A 24,485-nucleotide genomic window follows, 5' to 3' on the forward strand; every position below is an offset into this window, starting at 1 on the left:
CTGTATATCATTCTATATATACATCCTGATATACAAAAAAAAAATCATGTTAAATCTGTGACACCCATGTACTTGTTTACCAGCACTGCTGTGGTTGTGTTACCAGATAGCTAGCTACCACTAGCCAGAATCCTTGTGCAATCTGGACAGCGTGATGCTCTCAACTGACAAAACCAGATCACTCAGCTCCATGATCAGGTACCACGGTTAGGCAATCATTCGGACTGTCGTAGAACAAATTTAGCACATACTTTGGACTGCCCGGCACGTCACGCACAATGGTTTGCTTTCGGTTTCGTAATTAGCATAACACAATCCTCGTCGCACAGGGCATTACAAGTTTAAAACAACTCCCAGAGGGAAAAAGATGTATAAAAAGATGACTTAGCATCAATTTTATTGCACTAGATACTACAGAGAGGGACCAGTTTCCTCTTCCGCATTCAAGAAGCACAATACCTAATATCCAATTACCATCACTAGGCTTTAAACAGACTAAGGAGCTTGCTAGATTCAGCGCATCAACTCCTTTGTGATCATTGAGAACTGAAGTGAAGATATGTTGGCTCAAGGAAGCGCCGGCAGAACCTTCCCTGTGCAGGTTCCAAATCCAATGTTGTAGCCTTCACCCTGCAAAACCAGTAGAAGGGATCAGAATACTGCGGCATCTTCATACATATCTAAATACTGAATTAGATTGATCAGGAAAGATGAGTTCACAGTACCTTGCAACAGCCGGTCAAGATGACTTCATCCCCATCTTCTAGAAACTTGCGGGTCGAATTTCCAACTGGTATCTCCTTCTGCCCATTCCATGTTAGCTCCAGCAGACACCCGAGAGATTCGGGTTCCTGAAATGAGACACATTAGAAGATGAGGATTCATACAGATAGGTATCTCCTAATTGGCATGTATATGATGATAGTTGGAATGTTTTTTCCATACAGGTCCACTGAGTGTGCCGGTTGCAAATATATCCCCTGGTCTCATGTTGCATCCATTGATAGTGTGGTGTGCTAGCTGCTGCGTCAGCGTCCAATACCTATGGGAAATCACAAGAATGTGCCAAGGTCATACACTAAGAGCAATAGATGCAAAACATGGATGAAATATCACATACAACTAAAGACATGAGCATTTCTTGTGACAAAGAAAGAACCAGGGTACTTACAAATGTTTGAAATTAGTCTTTGCGACAATTGAGGCATCACTTTGATCTTTGGGCTTAATCCAAACCTTTCAGAGAAACACAGTACCCCAATTAGTTTGATTTCAATAAAATTAATAATAGCAAAAAATGAAGCTTCAATGCAGCAACTCTGTACTTCAAGAGGAATATCGTAGTTCACGTGATTCTTTTCAGCCAAGTAAGGCAAAGGCTCAGGTTCCTGCAATGCAAATGAAATTAGTTCTCCCTGGATTGAAATACTACAAAATGCTGATAAGAAATATAACGGATTTGATTGGTGCTATACACTATTTCCTCACCTGCTTAGGAGCCTCACAGGTGAAAGGCTTTAAAGCATCCAGAGTGACAATCCATGGCGATATTGTGGTACCTAGAGAAATTGTAAAAGTAAAAGCACATTAAAGTTTCAGGCCGAACCCAAAAGCAAAAATGGAAGCACATATCTTAAGCGAGATATGTGCAAGACTCCCAGTTTTTTATAAGGCATGGCTCAATTTTTCCACCAAAAAACCCCTAAATTTCGAGGGTTTCAGATGCCTTACTGAAGCTTTTTCCAAGGAAAGGTCCAAGAGGTATAGTCTCCCAAGCCTGGATATCTCTGGCTGGTATATTACATGCGGTTCAGTATAATCACATATTCACATCATGAAACATTAGCTATAACAAATGAAAACAGAGAAGAATGCAATACCACTCCAATCATTCATCAAAGCTAGGCCAAAAATATGGTCTTCAGCATTATTAATATCGATAGGTTTGCCCAATTCATTCCCTGGACCAACAATGGCAGCCTGAAAGCAACAAGGATTGTGCTATTATATATTTAATCAAGGAAATTATCACTGATTAATGCACAATTTATCTACACACAATTTTCTCTGATAATTCTATACCAAAAATAACTGAAACTCTGAAAGTGAGTTGACAGCTTAGGAAGGTACATTGATTACAGCCACAATAACAAGTAAATATAAGATTCATAAGAAGCTAACCATCTCAAGTTCAAAATCAAGCTTCTGGGATGGACCGAAATAAGGACCGGAGTTTCCTGTTGGATGTCCCTGTCCTCTAAAAACAGGGAGAAATAATCAATCAAAAGAGCAGAAGATGGCACACAAAATAGAGATTTCAAACTGGAAACAGCAGATAAAACTCTTTCAGCAAGTATTTGGTGATGCACACCTGGGTCGAATGACATCTGTTCCAGACACAACTACAGATGATGCCCGTCCGTTGTAACCTATGGGAAGATGAAACCTGAGAAAACCAAATGTACATTGAAAGATAGTTACATGAGGTCCTCATCTGTGTAGTGCTGAAAGCAGAAGTGTGCAAGCAACAACATGCATCAAAACATCAAGAATTCTAATTATTAGGTATCCATGAAGATTTAGCACAGTAACAACTAACAACCAGTGCTGTGGATGTTCAGAATTTAGTCTTATCAGTCAGATTAATATGATCTTGGCGAGAAAATCCACGGCAAGATGTCTTGCTCCCACTTTACAGATAAGTTAATTGCTACCATTATACAACTTAAAGAAAAAATACACGACAATCTCTACCCAAGCTCATCTGATTAATACTTTTTTCAAATCTCAATGAAGCCCATTGTCTAAGAAAATGCATTACCAATTTGGATTGACTGGAGTCTGCGGCCCACGGAAGATAAACCCGCAATTCCTGGCATGGTGCACGGAACAAAAGAAGTCTGTGTAGCCTCCAACAGTGATTGGCAGAACCATCTCAATATCACTCTGCATTATCAAAACAGAGCATTAGCGATCTGATCAATGATCCTGTTGCTACCCGCAGAAAGAGACAACAGTGCAGGCTCATGAAGCTCACCATTGGAACAAGACACTTGTTCCTGAGGGCCTCGTTGTCACGCAAGACTGGTTCATCAGCTGCAAAGCAACAACAGAAGAAAAGTGAGAACAAGTTTCATCCTGAATTGGTATTTTGCAGGGAACAAACAGTCACTTCTTTTTAAAAAAAATCTTAACAGGAACCTACGTATTATCGCCTAATAAAAACTGCCAATTTTTATAAAAAATTGCAGACCTATTGTGGCGCAAAGAAGCAAGAATAAGAAAAGAAACCTGAGAGGATTTTCTGGAGCGTGGCGCGCGCCTCCTTCCACGCTGGCCGGCCCATCCCCAAGAACATGTTGAGCGTCTCCTGCGCAAAGCATCAAGGGCGCCAATTATTTTCTACTCTACGCACCACCAGAGCTAGTCACTGGAACCGTCTCAGTCGCCTAAATCCTCTCAATCTCCGCTTTCGCGCAGCTAAATCAAGCTGATCAACCCAATCCACCATTGGAGCAACCGAATCCAGGTTCCGAGAGCGTCGCAAGAGCACCTGGTGGAAGCACGGGGAGCCGGCGAGCGCGGGCCCGTCGAAGAGCCCGGCGTCGGCGACGGCGGCGAGGTCGAGCGCGAGGTCCCCGATGGCCACCGCGGGGCGCGGCGGCGCCTGCGACCCGCGCCGGCGGAAGACCCCGAAGGGCAGGTTCTGGATGGGGAAGTGCGAGCCCGCCGGCACCTCCACGAACGACCGCAGCTGCTCCGCCCGCGCCATTGCTCTGCTCCTCCTCCCCTCTGCTCTGGTGTGTGCTCGTGTAGCTAGCAACTCGCTCTCGTTGGGAGTTGAGACAAGGCGGGGGGGACCCAACCGTGTCCGGCCGTATAAATAGACGGGTTGGGATGCCGGAGCCAGGCGTGGCGGCACGGGACACGTTGCTGTTTGGGTTGGAATTAACCTCGGAGAGAAATTCCATCCAAATTCTAAAATCCACGGGCGTCGAGATGAAACCGAAACGAAAAAGGAAGAACAAAGGATTTGATCTAGGATCAAGTTTTGGAGTCTGAGTTTTTCACGTTTTGTTAGAAAAAAGAGCTTCTAACATCCGAGAGCGAAGTCTTCAGCTCATGGTTCTAGAAACGAAGCAGTAAGCAAGTCGTGCTCATCAAGTACTCCGTTGTTTGGAGCGAGTAGTTCTCGTGCTGTGCTGGTGCGAGGAACTCCTTGCGTGCAGAGCACTGACACCTGCGGTTGGAGCTTCGCGCCATGTCTGGGGACTCTGCTTGGTGGTAGCTAGCACGTGAGGTCGACAACCAACCCGCCCCCAATGCGGGCCATGCCTCACTGCCCTCCGCACGGCGCGCCGACCGACCCGCACCGCACGGGTGTCCAGCTGGATGCTGACACGTCGGATTCCAGAAGATCCATGGAAGGATAAAGCAAGTTTAAATTCTGAATTACTCGTACGAGAACAGCAGAGTAGACTGCAACTGTATGCATATACGGTACTCTGTCCGTTCCAAATTATATATCGTTTCTAGATAAATAGATTTTACTAATCACTTAGAATATACGCTATATCTACATACATAGCACAAACTAATATTTAGATTTGTCGAAACAATCAATAATTTGAAACGAATGGAGTAGTTATCTTTTTAATTTCGACCATATTTTTCTCTAAAATATCACCAAACATGTAACCCTAACGGGATCCATCGTGTGGTACAGACAAAACCACGCGTGTGGGTGTGTGGCGATGCAAAATCCAATGGAAGACACGCAACCGCAGGTGCCTCAAGTCTCAACAGTCACCGTTGCTAACCTAGGAATGTTCGGTAGCACAAAGCGGGCACAAGAGAGAGGGGTGGGTTGGTGAACAGAATGAACAGAAGGGTCAGCCAGAAAACATCAGCTTCAGCTCAACGCGAATGGTGCCTTCCGGTGTTTCCTCAGAAGAATCTCTGAATATTCTGGTGCAGCTCTTCAGGCAAAAAAAAGGGCAGTGCTGTTCCGACTAGGGCGGGGACGAGAACAGCAGCGAGGTGTTGGTTCCACCGAACCCGAAGGAGTTGGAGATGGCCGCTCGTATCGGCATCTTCCTTGCTGCAGATAATGGCGTGAACGCGCCTTCAAACAGTGGGTCCGGCTGCTCCAGGTTGAGCGTAGGCGGGGCGACTCCCTGAAAACAGCAGATGATGTTAGGCCCAGGAGTTTTTTTTCCCGAATTGAACTGATGATCGCTAACAGTAGATGGCGTACATGGTGGATCGCTAGCACGGTGAAGATCGCTTCCACTGACCCAGCTGCCCCTAGAAGATGACCAATTGCTCCCTGAGAAAGTCGTGCGTCGGCATAAAGTGGGAAATGAAGGGAATATAGGTAGTTTGGTAGCTGCACGGAGTGGGGAGCTACCTTTGTTGAGGATAATGCAAGATCACCAGATGCTGCGTAATCACGGAAGATGGTTTTGATTGCGTTCGCCTCCACAGCGTCGCCTGATTGTGATTCAGATCCAAATTAAGTATCAATTCTTTTATACTAACTCCATACATATAGCTCACAATCCGAAACGTAAGTTATTCCCACAGAAATCTTCTGAAGCCAGTGTATCCAACCACATGTCTTTGGCAGGTGATTGTGAGTACTTACCGAGAGGAGTTGATGTTGCATGTGCATTCACATAATCAATTTCACTTGCATTAAGTCCTGACTGAAAAAAGGAACAAAATTATATCAGAATTGATGTTAAAAACAGTCATGTAGCTTCCAATTTCTTGACACTAACAGAATACCTAAAATATGCAAAGCAAAATGACAAAGGAACATATGATTTTGCACCTGATCTAAAGCCCGCTTCATGGCTAAGATAGCACCTCTACCATCGTGTTGTGGCTGAGTTATGTGGTGTGCATCACCTGGAAGGAACTGAGCTTCACAATACACACATATTAATGACAGAGGAAACAGTTTACTTTGTGAAATAGGAGGGTACCAGACATTCCGTAGCCTCGAATTTCAGCATAAATTTTTGCACCCCGTTCCTTAGCATGATTCAGTGCCTGCAGATAAGTAAATGTTGATCTGTGAAGTAAACAAGGTGCACTAGGACAATTTTCCAACTGTATAGCGAAGTAAGCAAAATTCAATACATAACATGAGAAGAGCAAGGAAATGCTAAGTCAGTACTGTGCTGTGGGTGTTGCTGGAAGTAATGAGTGGTTTTAGACAACAATACCCAACCCAGACTCACCTCCAAAACCATGACGCCACAGCCTTCACCAATCCTATTGACCATTTTAGAACAAAAGATAAGAATATGGAGAGAAAAGCAAGCCAACTATGGAAACAAAGGCAAAGTCTACTAGTAGCATGACATACACAAATCCATCTCTACCACAATCAAATGGCCTTGAAGCTGAACATGGAGATGAGTTATATTTTGTAGACAATGCCCTTAACCTGCAAACAAATAAAACGGAACCGATAAGGTAATGCTGGGTATACTAATAAGTAAAGGAGCTACATATCAATCAGGAGCAAATATGCCTTCAGAAGATGTAGTCTGCATAGGATATTTATGAGACATGTTTATTTGTGAACATAAAAGTGGATTCTCTATGGCTTCCTACAATCCTCACACTCAACAGTTGCTCCTGATTACGGTACTGAAGCATTCAAGCCATTTTCCAGTCACCAAAGTATACAGACTACTATTTTGGAAGACAAATAAAACAAAGCACCAAGAACATACTTGCCTAGAAAATCCAGCTATAGACAAAGCATCGATACTGGACTCTGTTCCACCAACCACCATCACATCAGCATCTCCAAATTGAATCATCCGTGTAGCATCACCAATAGAGTGAGCACCGGTGGCACAAGCTGTCACAGCAGCATGGTTTGGACCCTAAGTTAGAAGCATAACTATTCCTATTAACATCCATTTGACAATAACCATAGCTATGCCAAATGGTAACAAGGAAGTTCACCTGGAAACCATATCTCATGCTGACGTGGCCTGATGCCATGTTGATCAAAATCTTTGGTATGAAGTATGGGCTGAGGCGACGCAAACGCTGAGATAAAAAGAAAACACAAATTTCACATTTTTGCACCAGAAACAACTGGGGAATGCTGTCATTTTATATTGCAAGGAATGTGTGTCATTGCAAGTCAAACAAAGCATGTCAACGAGATAAAATGTATGTGTGGAATTGCATGTCTCATTATATGAAATCAAATTACCATAGCGAACGGGCCTCTAGCTGAGTTGGTTAGATGGCTCTAGTAGCACTCCTAAGGTCCTCGGTTTGACTCCCCGTGGGAGCGAATTTCAGGCTGATGTTAAAAAAATCCCCTCGTCTGTCCCACACCAAAGCACAGGTCTAAGGCCCAGCCCAAGTCGTTGGTCGTCTCACACGGGCTACGGTGCCGCTATGTAATTGTGGAGCAGGGGTTCGGGGGTTTTCTCAGCTTGCGTGAGAAGGTCTTCTCTTAGCAAATACCCGGGGGCTGTCTTACACCCCCCCCCTCCCCCCCCCCCCCCCCCCCCCCCCGCGTGCAGGTCGAGTTTTTTTTATAGTCACTACAATGAATAGCTACTAAAATAAAATTAGCAATCAGAAAAGATAAATGCAGGAGTAAGGATACAAACATTTTCAATGATCATTTGTGATGCATCTAAAATGTCGGAGATGCTTCCAATCCCTCCACCAATAGAGACTCCCTGATATAGGTTCAATCAGATCCCAGCAGCTCATAAATACATATATAAAAGAAAAATGAGCTTCAACAGAAGGAAATGATACCGTTCTTTCTTTCTTGTCATCTTCTGAAGGCAACCAATTTGCATCTCTCAAAGCCTCATCAGCTGCACAGAGAGCATAGGATATAAATCCTGATATAGATTTCTCCTGGCAACAAGAATGTTCAATCAATGGTTCAGAACACGAAAATGAAAGTTTGACCAGACAAGCATTTAGTATGAGCAATACACATTTATAGTCAGAAACAAATGACTTCTGATTGGATTACAGAGAAACAACAACACAACACAGGAAATATAGAGCACACATCTTTCCTACTTAGACCTACTTCTCAAAGCATGCGCATGTCTAATTGGAGGGAGGTGCAACACACGCTAATTTAGTAAGGACTGCATACATGATGAAGGCAACAAGTCCATAGGAAGACTATTATAGTACTGCATGATGTAAACTGTCACATTTCTCTCATGCAAATTATATAAACTCGAGACAAAACCATGACACCAGGCATGCAATTTATCAATGCCTACGCGTGGTCACCTTGTACATGGCCGTAACATGGTGGTAATTTGTATATGATTTAGAATTGGGGCCAAAATCTGCACTCTTAAATCCTAATGGCAAAGTACATTGCGTAGACATGCCCCGCACAGGGACTAATTCAGCTTCTCATACACGCAATGCTTCACTTCTCGCACATGGTCACAATTAGAAACGATAGGAGTAAGCATCAGACCTTGGTCCACGCCTCCTCGTCGAACTCGTCCTTGCCCTTCCCGCGCGGCACGGCGGCGACGACCCTGGACGGGAGCTGCTCAAGCGTCCTCCCCGCCGTCTCCGCCGGGAGGCGGAGGTCCTCCGCGGCGAGCGAGCGCACCGCGCACCTCCCCGCGACGAGGCGGTCCCAGGTGGCGCCCACGCCGCGCCCCAGTGGCGTGACGGCGCCCAGCCCCGTCACGACCACGCGGCGGCCCGCGGAAGGCCGCGGCGGAGGGAGCGCCTCCGCTCCCACCCCCATCGCCGCCGAGGAGCCAGAGAAGCCCCGGCGGAGGCGGAAGAGGGGGGTGTGGCGAGTGCGGCGGAGGCAGCTCATCAGGCGCCGGGCAGCGGCTTGAGAACGGACGAGACGAGGCGGCAGTAGCAGCCGGTGTAGCAGCAGGGGTCGCGCCGTCGCGGGTGAGTCCGGCGAAGCAATCGGTTTCTAGTTGGGCCGCAGATGGTTGGGTTCGCCAATCTTGTTTCCAAGTGGGCCGAGACGTCGTAGAGGGCCTTTCGGCTTTTGTGCATGTCGGCTTTGTGATGATTGAACGGCCTCTCATCATCACGAAGCCGACATGGAAGGTTGGGCCATGAGCACTTGGAAACTAGATTGGCGACATGTACAAAAGCCCATGGGAGGTTGGGCCATGGGCTGTTGGATCGAGATTGAACGCCCCACAGATTGACTGGCTTACAGCGTTTGCATTTATTTGAGACGCAGCAGCTGATGACGAAGCTCTGCTCAAGGCCGTGCCAGCAGCAGTTAGTGTGTCATGGAGAATTAATATCTCAACTAATTAAGAAACTCATGGTCAATCAAAAAATAATATATGCATATATATCCATGAACAAATGGCAATACTATTATATAAACTAAATTAAAAGAACCGCACCTCCTTGATGACCCCAGTTATTAATTACCCCATTTGAGGAGGGCAACAGTTAAATTAGCCAGTACGCTGTTCCAATTTGCACGGCGATATTTGATGCACACACACAGAAATTCGAGTTCGAGCCATCCATGCCATGGCCGCCATGCATGACATGCCAAATCAATGGGAGAGTGCATGCATGCAGCCTACCAGAACCACCAGAGAAGCCTCTTCTGGCCTTCTTCTTCCGAGGGTTGGCAAGCAGATGTGTCATCACATTCCTCTGCCCGTTCCACCAGGACGTACGCCGCTGCTGTTCGTCGTCAGCTAGATAATGCAGGCATGCCGCTGTACGTTCCTGCAGAATTCGTGTGGCACTGCATAAAAAAGGATCAGTAACTCAAGCACGGTACCTTTATTTGTCAAGCATGCATAAAATCCAATAAGCCGTATGCATTCGATGATGCAAAAGGTCGGATTTTTATCCTTTTTCTAAAGAAAAATCTAAAAAAATCCAATAAGTTGCCTGCATATATATTTTTGGGCGAAAGTTGATTCACACTTGTGACAGTGTGAGCGAAAACCGTACCAACAGTTCAGAAAAAGAAAATCTTTTAGAGCAGTTGCCATCCAAATTTCAAACCCTAGATGATATAGATATATAAACCCAATGTATAGAGTCGACACTTCTACTAGTCTAGCAATCAAACGTCAATGCAAGCGACAGAGACGCAAGGTGCGGTGAACGCGTATCATCAGCATATGCATTGCATTGTTTTTGCTCACTCCGTAAAGCAACCATTCATAACAATCCAGAAGCCGGTCGAGTGAGGGCTAGCTCTACACGTCTAGGCTTAGCTGGAGTCGATCGATGTGATATTACATATGATGATATGAACATTATATTACGCCAAAACTATGGTGTAGCATGTATAATTATTCAGATTTGCTCCTCGTCAAGTGACTGAAATTCTGCATATCTCTCGACCGACGCCACCCGACCTCGTCTTCCTCAATCTCAGCAAACTCCGGTGAGCTTTTAGGGTTAGGGTTCGCGATCTTTAGGGTCCAGAGTTTGGGGGAGATGGTGTACCTGTATCCAACGATCCTAGAAGGAGCTCCGGGGTGGCATGGTAGCGGGTGGTGGCGGCGGTTCGTGCTGGCGGGGCGGCGAGGCGGCGCGGACGGCTGGTGGACAGCCGGTTGCCCTGTGGAAGCGGCGGTGGCGGCGGTGGCGACAGTGTGGTGGTCTGGTGGAGGAGGTAGTGGGCGGCAGGTGGCTGCTGGGAGTAGAAGAAGATAAGGAGTGGGATTTCAGCCCTCTATTCCAGATCCAGTGGCTATAATAAGTGATTGACAGATAAATAAAATTTCAATCAGTTAATAAGGAGACACACCCATAATTGTTAGGAGAACTGCCGATTACTGGCTAATTGTTTGGTGCTTTCGTTTTCTCCCGTCGTTTTCTCGTGCCATACTCTTTGGTTAAAAATACATGTAAACATGCTTTAAAATGTTAAAAATACAATCAAGTACGTTATGCAGACCAAGAAGATCTATCTACCTTATGACTTTCTGATAGGGACACATATACTCTATTTTCATGCTTGGTTGATTGGGTGTTTTTGCAACTTATAACCTTTGATCCGAATGACATGTTCACGACTTAATTGGTTAATTAGGACAAAGTCAAGTAAAGCTCGATATGAAAAAAAGGCCTACTACTAAATCCTGCTAGGTATATGAACATTAATAACCACATCAACAATGGATTTCTCTGAATTGCATGGTAAAATGTGAATATCGTTAGCCGATGACCAAAAATCTGTGCAAAATTAAACCAAGCAAATAGGTAGCAAAGAAATGAGGAGTGGGCATGCCGTGTTTGCTAATGCATGCATGACCGAAAACCTGTGCAAAACCAAGCAAATAAGTAGCAAAGAAATGAGGGGTGGGCATGCATGCCGTGTTTGCTAATACATGATCTCACTTTTTAATTTATGACCCAGTGGACTAAATCATAATAGCAATACACTAATACACAATGAAGAAACTGCACCGACATCGATGCACGCTGTGTAGGGGCATTGCAAACAAATTAAAACTGAAAAAGGATAATGAAAAGAATAGGTGAGATAAAAAAAGTATCATAGCATTTACCTAGAATCACCTCCCCATCTTCCTAACATTATATATTAGATCTAGTGGTATTCAATCTTGTTTATTACTATAAGCTGCTGATGTCTTTTCTAAAACAACTAAAGTGATCCTGACGAAAGAAAGCTATCAACTGATCTTATTCCTAGAATTTCCCCACTTTCCATTTAGCATAAAAAACAATGTATAAAGATACTTGGATATTTCATAAAATTTTGAAATTTTATTTCAGAACCTAAAAATTTGTCTGCCAAGGACTGATTCAGGAGGATGTACACATATCTAAAACATCCACAAAATATAGAATGGACTAATAAAGGTAAACCCCAATGTTCTAATTAAATATATGTTCTTGTCATCTCTTAGATAAAGACCAATGCAACTTTGTCCCTTTCATTTATCATTTCTTTTCTTTCCATGAAAAGAAAAAGAAAAGGATGCAATTGTCATATATAGTTCGAACTAAATAACATTCAAAAACAAGAGAGAGAGAGAGAGAGAGAGAGAGACAACATGATTGTCGCCTTTTTGCTCTCCCTTTTCATCCAACCGAATGAAGTGGCCGTGATGCAAGAAGAATGATGCATATGGAGCCGTTAGCAAGGTCACATTGCACATATATTTTATCCAAGCATGAAAGCCAAATGGCTAGCCAGCCAGCTAGTAATCTAGTAGTATCAAGCATAGCTAGTGCTTCGTTTCATGGCCCGCTTTGGGTTAGGTGCCAATGAACACGGCATGCACGGAAAGATCCCAATGCAAGTCAAGACATATACAGAGGAAAAGCTAGCTAGACGAATGCATGCATGGGTCCATGTCATCCAAAAGAGAATGATCTCTGCTGAGAGAGGACGAGGAGGCAACTCAACAAGAGAGAGATTAAGGATCGCAGGCTGGCCAGCAAAAGCGGGTGCTTTGTTTTGAGAAGTCCCATGATTTTGTTCCAGGGGGGGCAGCGAGCAGGAATTAGGGCAGCGCCGGTCACTGATGCATGGGATCATGCCATTTCTGTAGTGTGTGCTGCTCTCCCAAGGATGGGACAGCTTGCCAGCATATCTGGGACATGAGGCAGGAAACAGGCACCACATCCTCCTCCTCTTCAACATATGAGGGGACAAATGATTATTTTTTAATTTTTCTCTCTCTGCTTACAAGAACACAACATACTAGATAGCTAGGATATATTTATATATATATATATATACATACATACATATAAACATATGTACTATATACGTAATGTATAACTTTTTTTTCGACCTTGACTGAGCATATTTTTTATTAAAAGGGAAGAAGCAAAGTGTTTACAAGAGAAACAACAATGAACCAAAGTTCACGCCACCAGTATATGTAATGTATAACTCTAATGTATATATATGCTAGTAAATGCACTGGCCTTTCGTGGCACACAAGAGTGATCATTACCCTGAGTAAAATAAAAAGACCAGCCAAATGAGCATTAGTTTATGTCTAGTGGAGGGCCAAAGCATGATTAGTTATAATGCAAACAACCGCATCAAACAGCAAGGAAGGGCAAGTGAAATTTCAGGATAAACTTTAAAAAAGATGGACCCAATCCGATCCACCGAGGCATAGGAACTTCAAGATCCTCTTCATCGTTTGGGATTGAGCAAATCGGTTTTATATGCGACTTGACCTAATTTTCGCAGGAGCATGCAGTGAGCATATCCCTTTACCATTACAATATTGTCACCATTAGATAGCCCATATCAAAAATGATGAGCAAACCATAACAACTCCACCAAATATGAGAGAGAGAGAGAGGTGTGTATAATCAGAAAATGAAAAGCAAAAGAATTGGTAGTAGCTAGTGGTAGAAGAAGGACGGCTTACCAAGTTGAGCAATTGAATTATGCCAAAGATCCTCGCATGGATCTCCCAATGGTGCGTTCCCATGCAACGTGTCCTTTACGCACATCCACCGCATCTTCTTCCTCCTTCGTCCGTTGCTGTACACCAAAAGTAGTAGTAGCCTTCCACGATTGAGCACCCGCCATCGCCGAAGCTTGAGAATGGAAGCAAAGCACCTAGCTTTAGCTAGGACCATGTTTCTTTTCCCCCAGCTAGATCCTTGCATGGTCGCATGCATGCGCGGTCTTCTTCTTCTTCCCTCAAAACCTTACCAAAGCCATCTCTTCAACCACGAGATCACCAGCTCGCTTATGTATCATTGGTTGTGGCAATGCGGTGGTGCAGGTGGCCTGCTTAGCTAGCGAGCGAGAAGCCATGGATGGAGCAGGCGCACCCTGCCGAGGTCGAACATCGCTGGCCTCTTGACGATCGATCTACTGCCAAGACGAAACCGACATGAGCGGTCGCGTCTGCCAGCCGAGGAAGCATGCGCCGCGGGCCTCCTCGGCAACGAACCCCTCCGACGGGTAGTGCAGCCGCAGCAGCAGCCGTGCCTGCGACACCGCGAACGCGCTCAGCGGCCGCGGCGAGAGGCCGGCAGCGCGAGCGGCGGTAGCCCAGGACTCGAACCCTCGGGCTCGCCGGCCGGCGTGGCCCGGCGCCACCACCGCGTTGATCTCCTGGCCGAGGACCTCCTGCTCGACTGCGAGACGGTCAGCGCTGCCCGGCGGCGCCGTCGCCTCCAGGGCATCGAACACCGCCGAGTAGTAGTCCATCGCCGCGGCGACCCGCCGGTGAAGGTCCTCCGGGCAGTCGCTGCCGATGCTCGCTTCCCTCTCGGCGAGGGTCACCACGGAGGGGTTCATGGATTTGACCCAGTTCAGGAACGCCGCGATCTCGCCGTCGCTGCCGAGCTTGTGCAAGAACAGCACGCAGTTGACGGCCAGCGTCTCGTCCGGGTGCAGCTCCAGCTCGGTGGATGGATCAGCGGCGAGCTGCGTGGTGCAGGGGAGGAGGAGAGGATGGAAGCGGAATGGGAGGTTAAGGGTGCCGGCGAAGGCGCGGAGACGGTCGCCGGTGCGGAGGAGCACGTCGCGGTCGGGGCCGGCGCCCGTGATCCGGACCTCGGGCGGGCCGAGATCAGGGTCCGCGCGGTCGGCGATGGCCTGCAGGAGCGGCGGCCACTGCACGCCGTGCGCGGCGTCGAGGTCGACGATGTGCAAGCGCCGCGCGCCGCCGCTAGCTGCGGCATCCAGGATCGCCTGGTTCGCCGTCAGGTGCGCGAACCGCAGGAACGGCGCGATTTGGTTGTACGCCAGGTACGCCGTCGCCGACGGCGCCCCGGGGCCCGAAGAAGGAGCCGCTCCGCCCGCGGGCGCAGCGACGCCCTCCCCGCCGGCCTTGTTGCCGTCCGCGCGGCGGGCGAGCGCGCGGGCGAAGTGGTGCGCGAGGCGGTCGGCCGCGTCGCCCCGCGGGTCGGCGGTGGACAGGACCTCGGCCGCCGCGCGCCGGGCGCCGTCGACGTCGCCCCGTTGGAGGAGGCCGGCGCACGCGAGCACGAGCCCTCTCGGCGAGGAGGGCCCAGCGGCGGCGTCGGCGTCCTGCTCCTGATGGTGCGCGCGCGCCGCGGCGTCGCCGTCGTGGCGGGGTGCGCCGAGCATGGCGGCGGCGTCAAGGCGCGGTGGGCGCAGGAGCGCATGGCTCGGGCGGGTTAATAGCTCCGGCCGGGTAGCATGTGCACGGGCACGGGCAGCAGCTTCCGTGACAGGACATGCTCAGCTGCCAGTAACATGAGATTCAGACACACACTCACACAGGTGCTTCCGTGCTTGTGCAGAGAGAGAGAGAGAGAGAGACGAGCTAGTTGTGGACTTGGTTCCTTGAGGTGTCTTTTCTCTCTCTAGCAGATGGTGAGAGGAAAGGTGGCATGGCATGGCAAGCTGCATTTGTATTCTTTTACCCAGTGGACTTCGAGTGAGAATGGTCAAGCTGCTTCTTTTCTTTCTTTTGTAGAGAGAGAGAGAGAGAGAGAGAGAGATTAGCAGGGAATCTAAACTCTAAGTGGTCGTATTACACTAATACTCTACAAAGTATGTGTTAGAGTGGGCCAGCCAAAATGAGGTGTAGTATGCATCATCATCATGCATGCATGGAAGTAGATGGGTAGACCGTAGGCGTAGGTGTAGGGCTAGCCTAAGAATACATAGCACCTACGGTCTACCGCGTACGAATACTCGGTCGCTGCCGGCCGGGCAATCACATCTCGACGTGCAAGCTAGCAGTAGCTCTTAGCCCCGATCGGGAACCAGGGCGCATGAGTTTTGCAGGAATTTCGTAGGAACACGATATATTCTCTTCATGATGTGTTTTTTGAAAAATTCTCACCCATGTAATAAATAAACATTGTCCTCATCCAGCGCAGGTATTTTGACGTGACAAACAGAAATCATGGGCTTTTGGAGCTGTAGGTGTGTAGTGATGGTCTTTTTTTTAATTTCAGAGATAGCGTGGTTTAAAAATTTGTTTGTTTTTAAGTTATGTTTTTGGCAACATGCCAAATTTGATTTTCCGAAACGAATGAAGGGAATAAAGGGAGATTCTTTCATTCTCTGTAGATTCCTCTTGTTGTTTAGTCTTCTCTTGTGATTCTTTTTTTTTTGTGTGTATACAAATATACACTAGATATAAAGTTCATAGGAGCAGATAAACCCCAAATTTCTGCTTGGTTATTAAAGAGAGACTAATTCATTTGACATGTACTTCCCTGTTCGTAAATAATGTATGATGATATAAACATTGACATGTATAGTCCCCAATACATACTACCTTTGATGTTTGATCACAACTTTTAACATTATACAATGTCACCCATTTACATACTATTAGGCTGGTGCCAATGGGGGCAGTACCGCCCCCTGTCGGCTCAGCTCAGGCGGGAGCAAGGAGAGAGGCGGGCAGGAGGGAGAGAGAAGGCGGGAGCGGGCGCTATCGTTCTACTCTCGCCTGCGTTGGCAGGTGGGAGGCGGGCGGGAGCGAGGCGGCGCGCTGGCGTCGGGCGAGAGGAGTGGGGTGGGAGTGACGTGACGCGTTTCTATTGGTCCACGCGGAGGTTGAAATAATTAAATTTGGAAAAGAAAAGCTAACGTGGAGAGGAGAGAAGTGAGAGCTGGTACTATAGCCTGCACATTGCAGGGGTAGGATGAGAGTAGGGTGAGAGTGATGGTGAGAGCTGACGTGGCGGGGAGATATCTCCTCCCACCACTGGACTCAGCCTTGTAGATGTAATGTGCATTGCAGGATCCAAAATTCTTAATTTTGACCATTAATTAAATTAAGACTCATATCATGGTTCCAGAGATCACATCTAGCCAAACCGTAGCCTACATCTAGCCAAAAGATGGACTACACATCTGTGATCATCTCTGCGACGTCCCGGTCCTCCGGCCGGCCCTGTGTCTGTGTGCACACCGCACAGTGCACGCACACACGCAAAGGCAAAGCTCTGGGGCGACAGGGACGAGACAGGGCCGACTTGGCAATCATCCCTCCTGTCCCGTTCTGCATGGCATGGCTGGATCTCCTCCCTCTCCCCCACAGATGCCCAAACGCCCTGCCAGGCTCGCTGCTTCACGTGCTGTGCCCCCGCCATCTCCCAGCTCCAAACAATTGGAAGCTTCCCTGTAAAAAAATGTCCATGAGAGAGCACAGACACTGGGCTGAGCTCTCACATCAGATGGGAGGCATCTTGATAGGGGTACACGAGGCACAGAGCAGCTAGGCAGCCAGCAGCAAGCAAATGGAATATTTCAGGGGGGCAGCCAAACGCTTGAGCTTGAGCTGCAGGGCTCTGGGCTCAGGCTGTGGATGGATGGAAGGGCTCAGCTGATCTGATCTGCTCCCAGTCCCAGATGGCAAAGTCTACTATGATGATCAGCCCTACCTGCAGCCACCTGAATTGCACTGTTGCACATCATCCAAATCATCACCCTGAGAGATTTGCAGTTTTGCGCTGCTTCCAGTTCCGGCCCCTGCAAAATAAAAGGTAAAGATAAAAGAAACTAAAAGGAGACAATAAATAAAATTACACAGCTGCGCTGCATCTGCATATATCAATATATCAGTGACATTGGGTCATGCAGGGTCTAGAGTGGGGGCTCAAGGGAGATGGACTGAAGGAGCACGCACAGCCAAGGACATGTGGGGCCAGAGGCGTGTGATACTATAATGCCAGGCAACACATTAGATAACACAAAGACGAGACAGAAGGAGGCACGGGTTAGTTAACAAATGAGGCAGACAAATCCAATCCACAGATTAAAGGCATGCTGCTCCACTCATATTGCTTGTTTTTCTGGCTTGCTGACCTTTAGGCACTGCTTTTGTTTTCTTTATTCGATTTGATTTCCCTCATTCAAGTATTTATTTTATTTGGTTCTCCTCATCCGAATCTTTATTTCATACAGTGCGTCAATATGGATGAACTCACCAATTGGGCAGTGCAACTGGTGCAACAGCCCCCATGCTGTTTTTTTCTCAGATGCGAGAACCTTGCTGCCAAGCTCTTTTCAGTTCAGTCCCATCAGAGTGCCCTCACAACTACTCTTGCCCGAGTCCCAACAACACGACATATCATGCAAAAGTCAAACACAAATCTTTCAGATCATATTCGCCAAGGCACTAAAAGGGTCAAAGGTCCAAAGGATGCTCCAACGAGGTCATGGAGGCACATTCTCTGATCCAAAATAAAATGCTCTTTCAACGACATTCGTGGTCATTTAGGACATCAATGTACAATCTCCAAGGTGGAAATTTGAGTGGAAATATTCTATGACATTATGTAATTTCTGACATGATTATATATGGTCGTATGTGTTTACCTAGTGAATACAGTAGCATCAATCTATGTGATTTTTATTTACTAATGATCAAAACAAAAAAAATTGACCAAATAGGATCTTAAGATTACTTAGGTTGGAGTATTTAAAGAAAAATATGTGCCATGAAAGAAAACCCGAGGGTGAAAGGAGGAGCTTGGTGATAAAGTTTACCATGGTTAGGTTGGAGTATTTAAAGAAAAATATGTGCCATGAAAGAAAACCCGAGGGTGAAAGGAGGAGCTTGGTGATAAAGTTTACCATGGTCTGGGTCACTTGGATGGCTGGATTTGGGTCTTGCCTCCCCCTGCCCATCTTCCATGTCCTTCGCCAGAGCTAGGAGGACCACCTCCTCAAGTGTTTCCAAAAGTGAGCTTTTGCCTTGCACCTTATAGTATTATCTCGGACCTCTTGTTAGCCGCATCTTCTCTTAAAAGTGTGTGCCTGTGGTCCTCATTCCTGTGACAATCAAGTTAGTCATGTCATTGCTATGGTAGGTTTAGTATAGCCAACAGAGAAGCTAAGCAAGAGGCTTTACAATGTTCACTAGCAACAGCAATCTGGCGTTCTCACTGACATAGAACCAGAATTGACAAGACTTGAGAGAAAATGTTCATCACACACACAAATCCAGTGAGAATTTACCAGAGAAACTGGTACTGTAATTATTTAATTTGAACAGCCACAAAGGATCAATGAACTTCATTTTGGGCGCCAACAAATGTGATATAATCAGTACAGAAAAGAGTCCATGACAAGTTACTGCTACTCTGTAAAGTGATAGCTCTTAATACAACAACATTATAATAACATATCTAGCTTGGGGTCCTAGTATAGAACAAACATGTTTGTTTAAGGCAGCCCAGTTTTAGCAAATCATCATATCACAGGGGTACATCAAGAGAACAAGTACTGAAAGGCAGTCAGGCACACAAGGTATAATTATTGAATACGTTGGATCTAACCTACTGGCTAGGACGTTCAGTTGAGCCAAACGCTGTCTAATTGCAGGACAACATAGGCCTACAACATCCCATTCAGTAGGCCAGATTAAAATTCTAAGTCCAAGTCAGGTCAAACCTGTAAAATCATGTTACAGCTAGCCATGCACTTTGGTACAATTGTGGCCAGGTGGAGATGACAGCCGATTGTTTGTATCCACTCTCTTTTTTTTTTTGCAATTATTGCCTCTTTTCCATGTCTATCTAATCTTCTCCTCAAGTGATTTATGCAAAAAGTTGACTTATTTTAAAGGGACATGTCTTTGGCAAATTAGGAACTAGTGAAATCATGCAAACTCTTTGGTTTTAGGCACCAAATTAACACTAGATCCCAATGAACTTAAGTCTGAAGAACCATTGTAGCATTAGAATTTAAAGTTAATCAAAGATGGTAAAAGTTTCTCTCTCTCTTTTTTTTTTGGCCATGACTTTCACCACAGACGTGTGGTTTAGTATAAAACTGCAAGAAGATACCCATGCTTTTTCTAAGGGCAAAAAAGTCAACCTGCTTTTGCAATTTAAAGACGACATAGATCAATCCAAGATCTTGTCCTCTAAAAAAATGGTTCAATGAATAAGTTTCTCCTGAACTTGTCGGCCTATTTTCTGCCAGCAACCACAGTTGGTGATTTGGGATTGGTTGACACATAAACATCCTGCCTGCTCATACCTTTTTCAATTCTTGTCCAAAATAAGCAATTGTGCAGAGTGTATAATTCTCCAACAGAAACACCCCCAATGCAAGCGTGCAACATAGACCCCAGCACAGTGGGTCGACATAGCTGTAGTCAGCACCAGACCGGGTTGTTCCAAAAAAATATGTACACAAAACCGGTCAGCAAGTCTTGCAAGTCAAAATATACCAGTTTAGATGAATAATATAGAAAAAGAGGCAAAGTGAATGTAGAGAACATTGTTCAGAAACAATTATTTCTGTTACAAACATGATGAAGAAACAATTATGCACATCTAACAAAATGTAAGGATTTGGACCAACACTTGGTCGTGCAGAGTTGGCAGATATCATATCTTAAGGCTAAGACAGACCACCAAAAACCAACACATCTGTGTAAAGATTGGATTACAATCTGTCACTAACTAGGGCACTTAACAAATCAACATAATATTTTACACGGTTAATGCTTGGCCACTCATCACTACTAAAGACACAATAGATTGCAATATATGCAAGAAATAAACAGGTAGATTGCTACACCATCACCCTACTTGTAGGTTTAATATATCTAAAGAAATATAGGAAATATTAAATATGCTAAACAGTGCTTACGATGGTCCAAGGAGAACAGGGGACCTATGAGGCTATGGCTATGAAAATGTTCAAACTAAAGAATCTGCCCTCCAATCTAGCCCCACAGGCAAATCGCTGAACATTCATTGAACTTCTGGAAATAAGCAGTTAAGCACTGATCTTTAGCACTTCAACTGTTCCTTTCCGTTCACTGATCATATAATTTATTGCTCCTACATCTTACTGGAATGAAAGCAAAAACCCTAAGATGCTCAACTAAGCCACCAATTAGAAATTTTATAGCTTACAAAGATTCCCTCATCCGCCCTTACCTTTTCTCAATTAGTTAACCTTTAATGTCCATATCGTAAATGTACCCATCATTCTTGCACTTTCAAGTTTTCATGCCTGATCTTGACGTGCCCGCCTTGGATAATTTACAGGAAAAGCTAAACAGTTTTAATGGGTATTATTTGGTGGCCCAAGGCAGTGTCCAAGCAAAGAAGATCATGCCCAAGATGCTCTGCATCAAGTTGATTGTGACATCAATCTTTGTGGTTCAATAGTGAGGAGGAGAAAAAGAGGAAGGTTGGACAAGAAAAGCACTAACAGCATCTGGAAGGGTGGAGTGCACATAACCGCCATCATCGCAATGGCAACTTTTGATTAGTGACTGTTACAAACACAAATAGATAAAGCAGCACCAATTGAGTACCAAACATGAATTCTTCTCTAGTACATCGATACCATTTTGGTGTCAGATATGGTCATGAAAAAAAAAGAAAAAACAAAGGAAGCAAAAACTATATGATCAGCTAATAGTTTTTTATCATAATATATTTCAGCTTATTCACAGGATATAGTCAATAAAGCTCAAGAAAGACGCGTTATAGAAAAACAACAGCATCTTGTGATCGAAAAAGTACTTTTCAAGATTATGGATGACCAAGACGGATGATGGGTTTTTGCATCACAACCCTGTAATCCCCCTTCATCAGTGGGCTGTGCGCATGGAAGATTCCTCACAGTTTCAAGCTTTCATACTTAGTAGCAAAATAAGTGGACAAAAGTTGATCATTAGGCCTACAATATAGCAATTATTTAAATGAACACTTGCCATTAAGCAAACGGTAAGCACAGAAGCATCAAATAAAGGGGGTCCATAAAGCAAAAGAGAAAAGGGAATAAGAGTTCTAAGTCTTAGCACAATGGTTATTAAAGTAAAAGGCCTATGTGAACTTCTCAAGCATATTGCAGATTGATCAGATCAAGGTCCGGTGCTAACTGAACAACAAAGCAGGTAGCTTAATAATCATTGTGGTTTCAAATTACCAAGCTCTGTTATGTTTTGTATTACTTAGTTTGATACAGTAAAAAGTTCAGAAAGATAACTGCAGATTCCTAAATTCCATTAGTTTGCACTGTCCCCAGCCATCCATCTACCTACCTTTTCTTGGATGACCACGTACAGCCATTGCTTTCATCCAATACCCTGAGCAACTGCAACACAAATAACTTAAAGACAGAAGTTGTGTTTGATCCTCCCAGAAAGTCCATAGATAATAGGGGTGCAAACTGGCGACCCTTATGTGCACCTCCAATCCTCTTTAGTTCAAATATTTGTGCTAATTTTCTAAAATAGGACCTCATTTTAGAAAATTAGCACAAATATTTGAACTAAAGAGGGGGTCACCACTTTGCACCCCCTAATAGATAACAAAAGATGTTGAAACAATGCACCTTTCAAAGGTGGAGCGCTATTATACTTCTCAATAGACACACTAACCAAGTGACTATATTTTACAAGACATCTGCTTTGGGGGAAAAAATGAGAAGTCGATTCTATTAATTTCGATACTAATGTTACCATCGACAACTGCTGAAATTTTCTATGGGTACCATGCCTTTATGTTACAAGTTTTGCATGTGTAATGAAATATCAATATTCAGAACAATAAAAATTATGACCAGAATGTGGATCCTATATACAACATGAACTGAAACCAGAGAGCAAATAACATCATTTCATAAATAGATTATTTTATGCCTTAATGAAACAAAAAGGAAAAGGGAATGTTTAGCATTTGATTTAGCCAAGGACATATAACTAAGAGCCATGAACAAATTGTAACCACCTTTTCAAATGTAAGTTACAAGGAACCTAACAAGCAAAACTCATTTCTAGCATAAAGAAATATAGATGACATACTACTTTTAGATCAAACCTTATATGCCGAAATATACTATCTATAAGGAAAACAAGCAAAAACTTCAGTTATTCTTAATAGATAAGGAATACTACATAAGTAACTAGCAAACTCATTTCTAGCATAGAGAAATATAGATTACATGGTTCATCAACTTATGAACAAGCCAACAGATTAGAGAATTACCATACCATGGACATCAAACAAATGAAAGATACCCCGAAACACTACTGATATTGATGTCACATTCTTCCTGAAGTAGTTGATTCACCACAGGTGTCTGGAACCAACTTTGTATTTAAATAATTACTATGCTTGCCTTCTGCACTTGTTGCTTGCTTTCTGTGTCCAGGCAGTAGAAAATATTTTCCATCTGATGTGATATTTCAATCTGCATGGCAGCCCTAATTGCTGTAGGGTTTCAATGTGTAGACATAGGATAACTAAATAAACCTACCTCAATTCATATTCAACTAATGATGAAATCATAGAAATGAATACAAAACATTCAATTGCTAGACCAGGTATACATACAAGAAAGAGTTGGTTATCCAGTTTAGAGTGGTAGACATATGAAAGTAGAAAAGGCACTTGACATGGCATTGTAGCACTCCTACAAATGCTGATTTTTTTATTCCAGATGAAAATTGGAAGTATGCAGAACTTCTTTGCCACTAGAATGCATGGAGCCATTTGCTTACCACACAAAAGATGATGCGCAATAATCTTATCACTAACTGAGTGAAGTAGAAATGCACAACAATGATAGTGTAGGAACATTATCCATCAGAATTATCTAAACAAGAGCTTTCTGCCTTGGTTACATACCCCATTCGCTTCAACAGTCATAGTCTCATAGAAATACACCTTAATAACCCTTACAGGAATAACTGGTGTGAAATGGGAAAACACTCCCATCATTCAACATTTCTGCACGGCAACAGTGGCTCAGATAATCGTGTAAATTATGAAAACACTGACACTAATCAACATTTCTTTCTACAAAGATTGTGCACGGATGTTTAGTACATTATTGGAAAACTTCTGTAGTTCAGTGAACATGACGCAGAACAGCAAAAGTGACCCGTCTCAAGATCTAACCAAGAGAGGCACTCTCCACGGTGCGCCCGCCTCCAAGCAGCGCCTCACACGTCCTCCCCGGCGGCGCCGCCAGCGCCGTCGAGGGTCTTGAGGCCCTCCGCCACCGCCCGCGCGCGGTTCTGCGCCTGCCTCTCCACCGCGACGAAGTAGAGGCCTGTGCACGGAGGCGCCAGCGGAACGAGGCCGCGGCAACGGAGAGGCAATCAGGGGAAGCCCGGGATGGAATGGTACAGAGCAGAGCAGCAGGGGCTTAGGGATTTAGGAACGAGCGCTTACTCGCGGCGCTGCCCAGGGCGCAGATCCACAGGATGCGCTGCGACCACCTCTCTCCCACGACGCCCCGGCCTCCCAGCCCCATCCTGTGGTCGACGCCGCCGCCGGCGAAGCCGCTCGCTCCGACCTGAGCTCTGTCTTCTCCGTCGCCCGCCGACCGGTTCGCGGGCGTGTCAGTGTGCGCGTGCGCCCAGACGAGTGGGCTCTACTTGGAGCGAGTATGTGAAGAAAACGGTTTCTTGGGCTGGGCCGTAGAGATGGGCTGCTAAGTAGGCTGATTGGCTTAAATTGCATGTGCTCCATTAGCGTATGATCTCTGCCTCGAACAAGTTTTTCTTGGGCTGAGGAAGTTTTTC

At 45.3% G+C, this 24,485-nt stretch overlaps 5 protein-coding genes across 8 annotated transcripts; all 5 read right to left on the reverse strand.

Moving 5' to 3' along the window:
- Positions 1-269: 269 nt before the first annotated feature.
- LOC112878894 (fumarylacetoacetase) lies at positions 270-3,901 on the reverse strand. Its single transcript, XM_025943151.1, has 14 exons — positions 3,554-3,901; positions 3,292-3,370; positions 3,038-3,096; positions 2,822-2,946; positions 2,372-2,446; positions 2,182-2,257; positions 1,881-1,980; positions 1,732-1,791; positions 1,489-1,559; positions 1,326-1,388; positions 1,172-1,236; positions 946-1,042; positions 726-851; positions 270-630 (listed from the first exon to the last, which is right to left on the reverse strand). The coding sequence occupies exons 1-14, from the start codon at positions 3,770-3,772 to the stop codon at positions 568-570; spliced, it is 1,278 nt and encodes a 425-aa protein (XP_025798936.1). The 5' UTR covers positions 3,773-3,901; the 3' UTR covers positions 270-567.
- A 725-nt stretch (positions 3,902-4,626) lies between these two features.
- Positions 4,627-8,919, reverse strand: LOC112878935 (3-oxoacyl-[acyl-carrier-protein] synthase, mitochondrial). 2 transcript variants are annotated; one of them, XM_025943207.1, is made up of 13 exons: positions 8,501-8,919; positions 7,807-7,911; positions 7,653-7,724; positions 6,988-7,074; positions 6,754-6,905; positions 6,377-6,457; positions 6,249-6,282; positions 5,991-6,057; positions 5,837-5,913; positions 5,648-5,708; positions 5,411-5,493; positions 5,258-5,307; positions 4,627-5,177 (listed from the first exon to the last, which is right to left on the reverse strand). In XM_025943207.1, the coding sequence occupies exons 1-12, from the start codon at positions 8,855-8,857 to the stop codon at positions 5,269-5,271; spliced, it is 1,215 nt and encodes a 404-aa protein (XP_025798992.1). In that variant the 5' UTR covers positions 8,858-8,919; the 3' UTR covers positions 4,627-5,177; positions 5,258-5,268. The 2 variants fall into 2 exon arrangements, with proteins under 2 accessions (XP_025798992.1, XP_025798991.1); XM_025943206.1 differs by having other exon boundaries at positions 5,258-5,329.
- Positions 8,920-9,420: 501 nt separating this feature from the next.
- LOC112885280 (protein MONOCULM 1) lies at positions 9,421-15,085 on the reverse strand. Its single transcript, XM_025950937.1, has 2 exons — positions 13,407-15,085; positions 9,421-9,772 (listed from the first exon to the last, which is right to left on the reverse strand). Exon 1 carries the CDS (start codon positions 15,083-15,085, stop codon positions 13,859-13,861), a length of 1,227 nt encoding a protein of 408 aa, XP_025806722.1. The 3' UTR covers positions 9,421-9,772; positions 13,407-13,858.
- A 1,638-nt stretch (positions 15,086-16,723) lies between these two features.
- On the reverse strand, positions 16,724-20,100 carry LOC112877123. 3 transcript variants are annotated; one of them, XR_003225447.1, is made up of 3 exons: positions 19,970-20,100; positions 18,560-18,757; positions 16,724-17,452 (listed from the first exon to the last, which is right to left on the reverse strand). XR_003225447.1 is itself a non-coding variant. In XM_025941335.1 (3 exons), the coding sequence occupies exons 1-3, from the start codon at positions 18,611-18,613 to the stop codon at positions 16,789-16,791; spliced, it is 456 nt and encodes a 151-aa protein (XP_025797120.1). In that variant the 5' UTR covers positions 18,614-18,863; the 3' UTR covers positions 16,724-16,788. The 3 variants fall into 3 exon arrangements, 1 of the variants encoding a protein (XP_025797120.1); XM_025941335.1 differs by lacking the exon at positions 19,970-20,100 and having other exon boundaries at positions 16,724-17,102; positions 17,365-17,452; positions 18,560-18,863; XR_003225449.1 differs by lacking the exons at positions 18,560-18,757; positions 19,970-20,100 and adding an exon at positions 17,911-18,218.
- A 3,421-nt stretch (positions 20,101-23,521) lies between these two features.
- Positions 23,522-24,339, reverse strand: LOC112901059. The gene is made up of 2 exons (XM_025969887.1): positions 24,133-24,339; positions 23,522-24,010 (listed from the first exon to the last, which is right to left on the reverse strand). The coding sequence occupies exons 1-2, from the start codon at positions 24,212-24,214 to the stop codon at positions 23,901-23,903; spliced, it is 192 nt and encodes a 63-aa protein (XP_025825672.1). The 5' UTR covers positions 24,215-24,339; the 3' UTR covers positions 23,522-23,900.
- Between the last annotated feature and the right edge of the window lie 146 nt (positions 24,340-24,485).

Source organism: Panicum hallii, chromosome 1 (genome assembly GCF_002211085.1).
Source record: "Panicum hallii strain FIL2 chromosome 1, PHallii_v3.1, whole genome shotgun sequence".
Classification (NCBI taxonomy): Eukaryota; Viridiplantae; Streptophyta; class Magnoliopsida; order Poales; family Poaceae; genus Panicum; species Panicum hallii.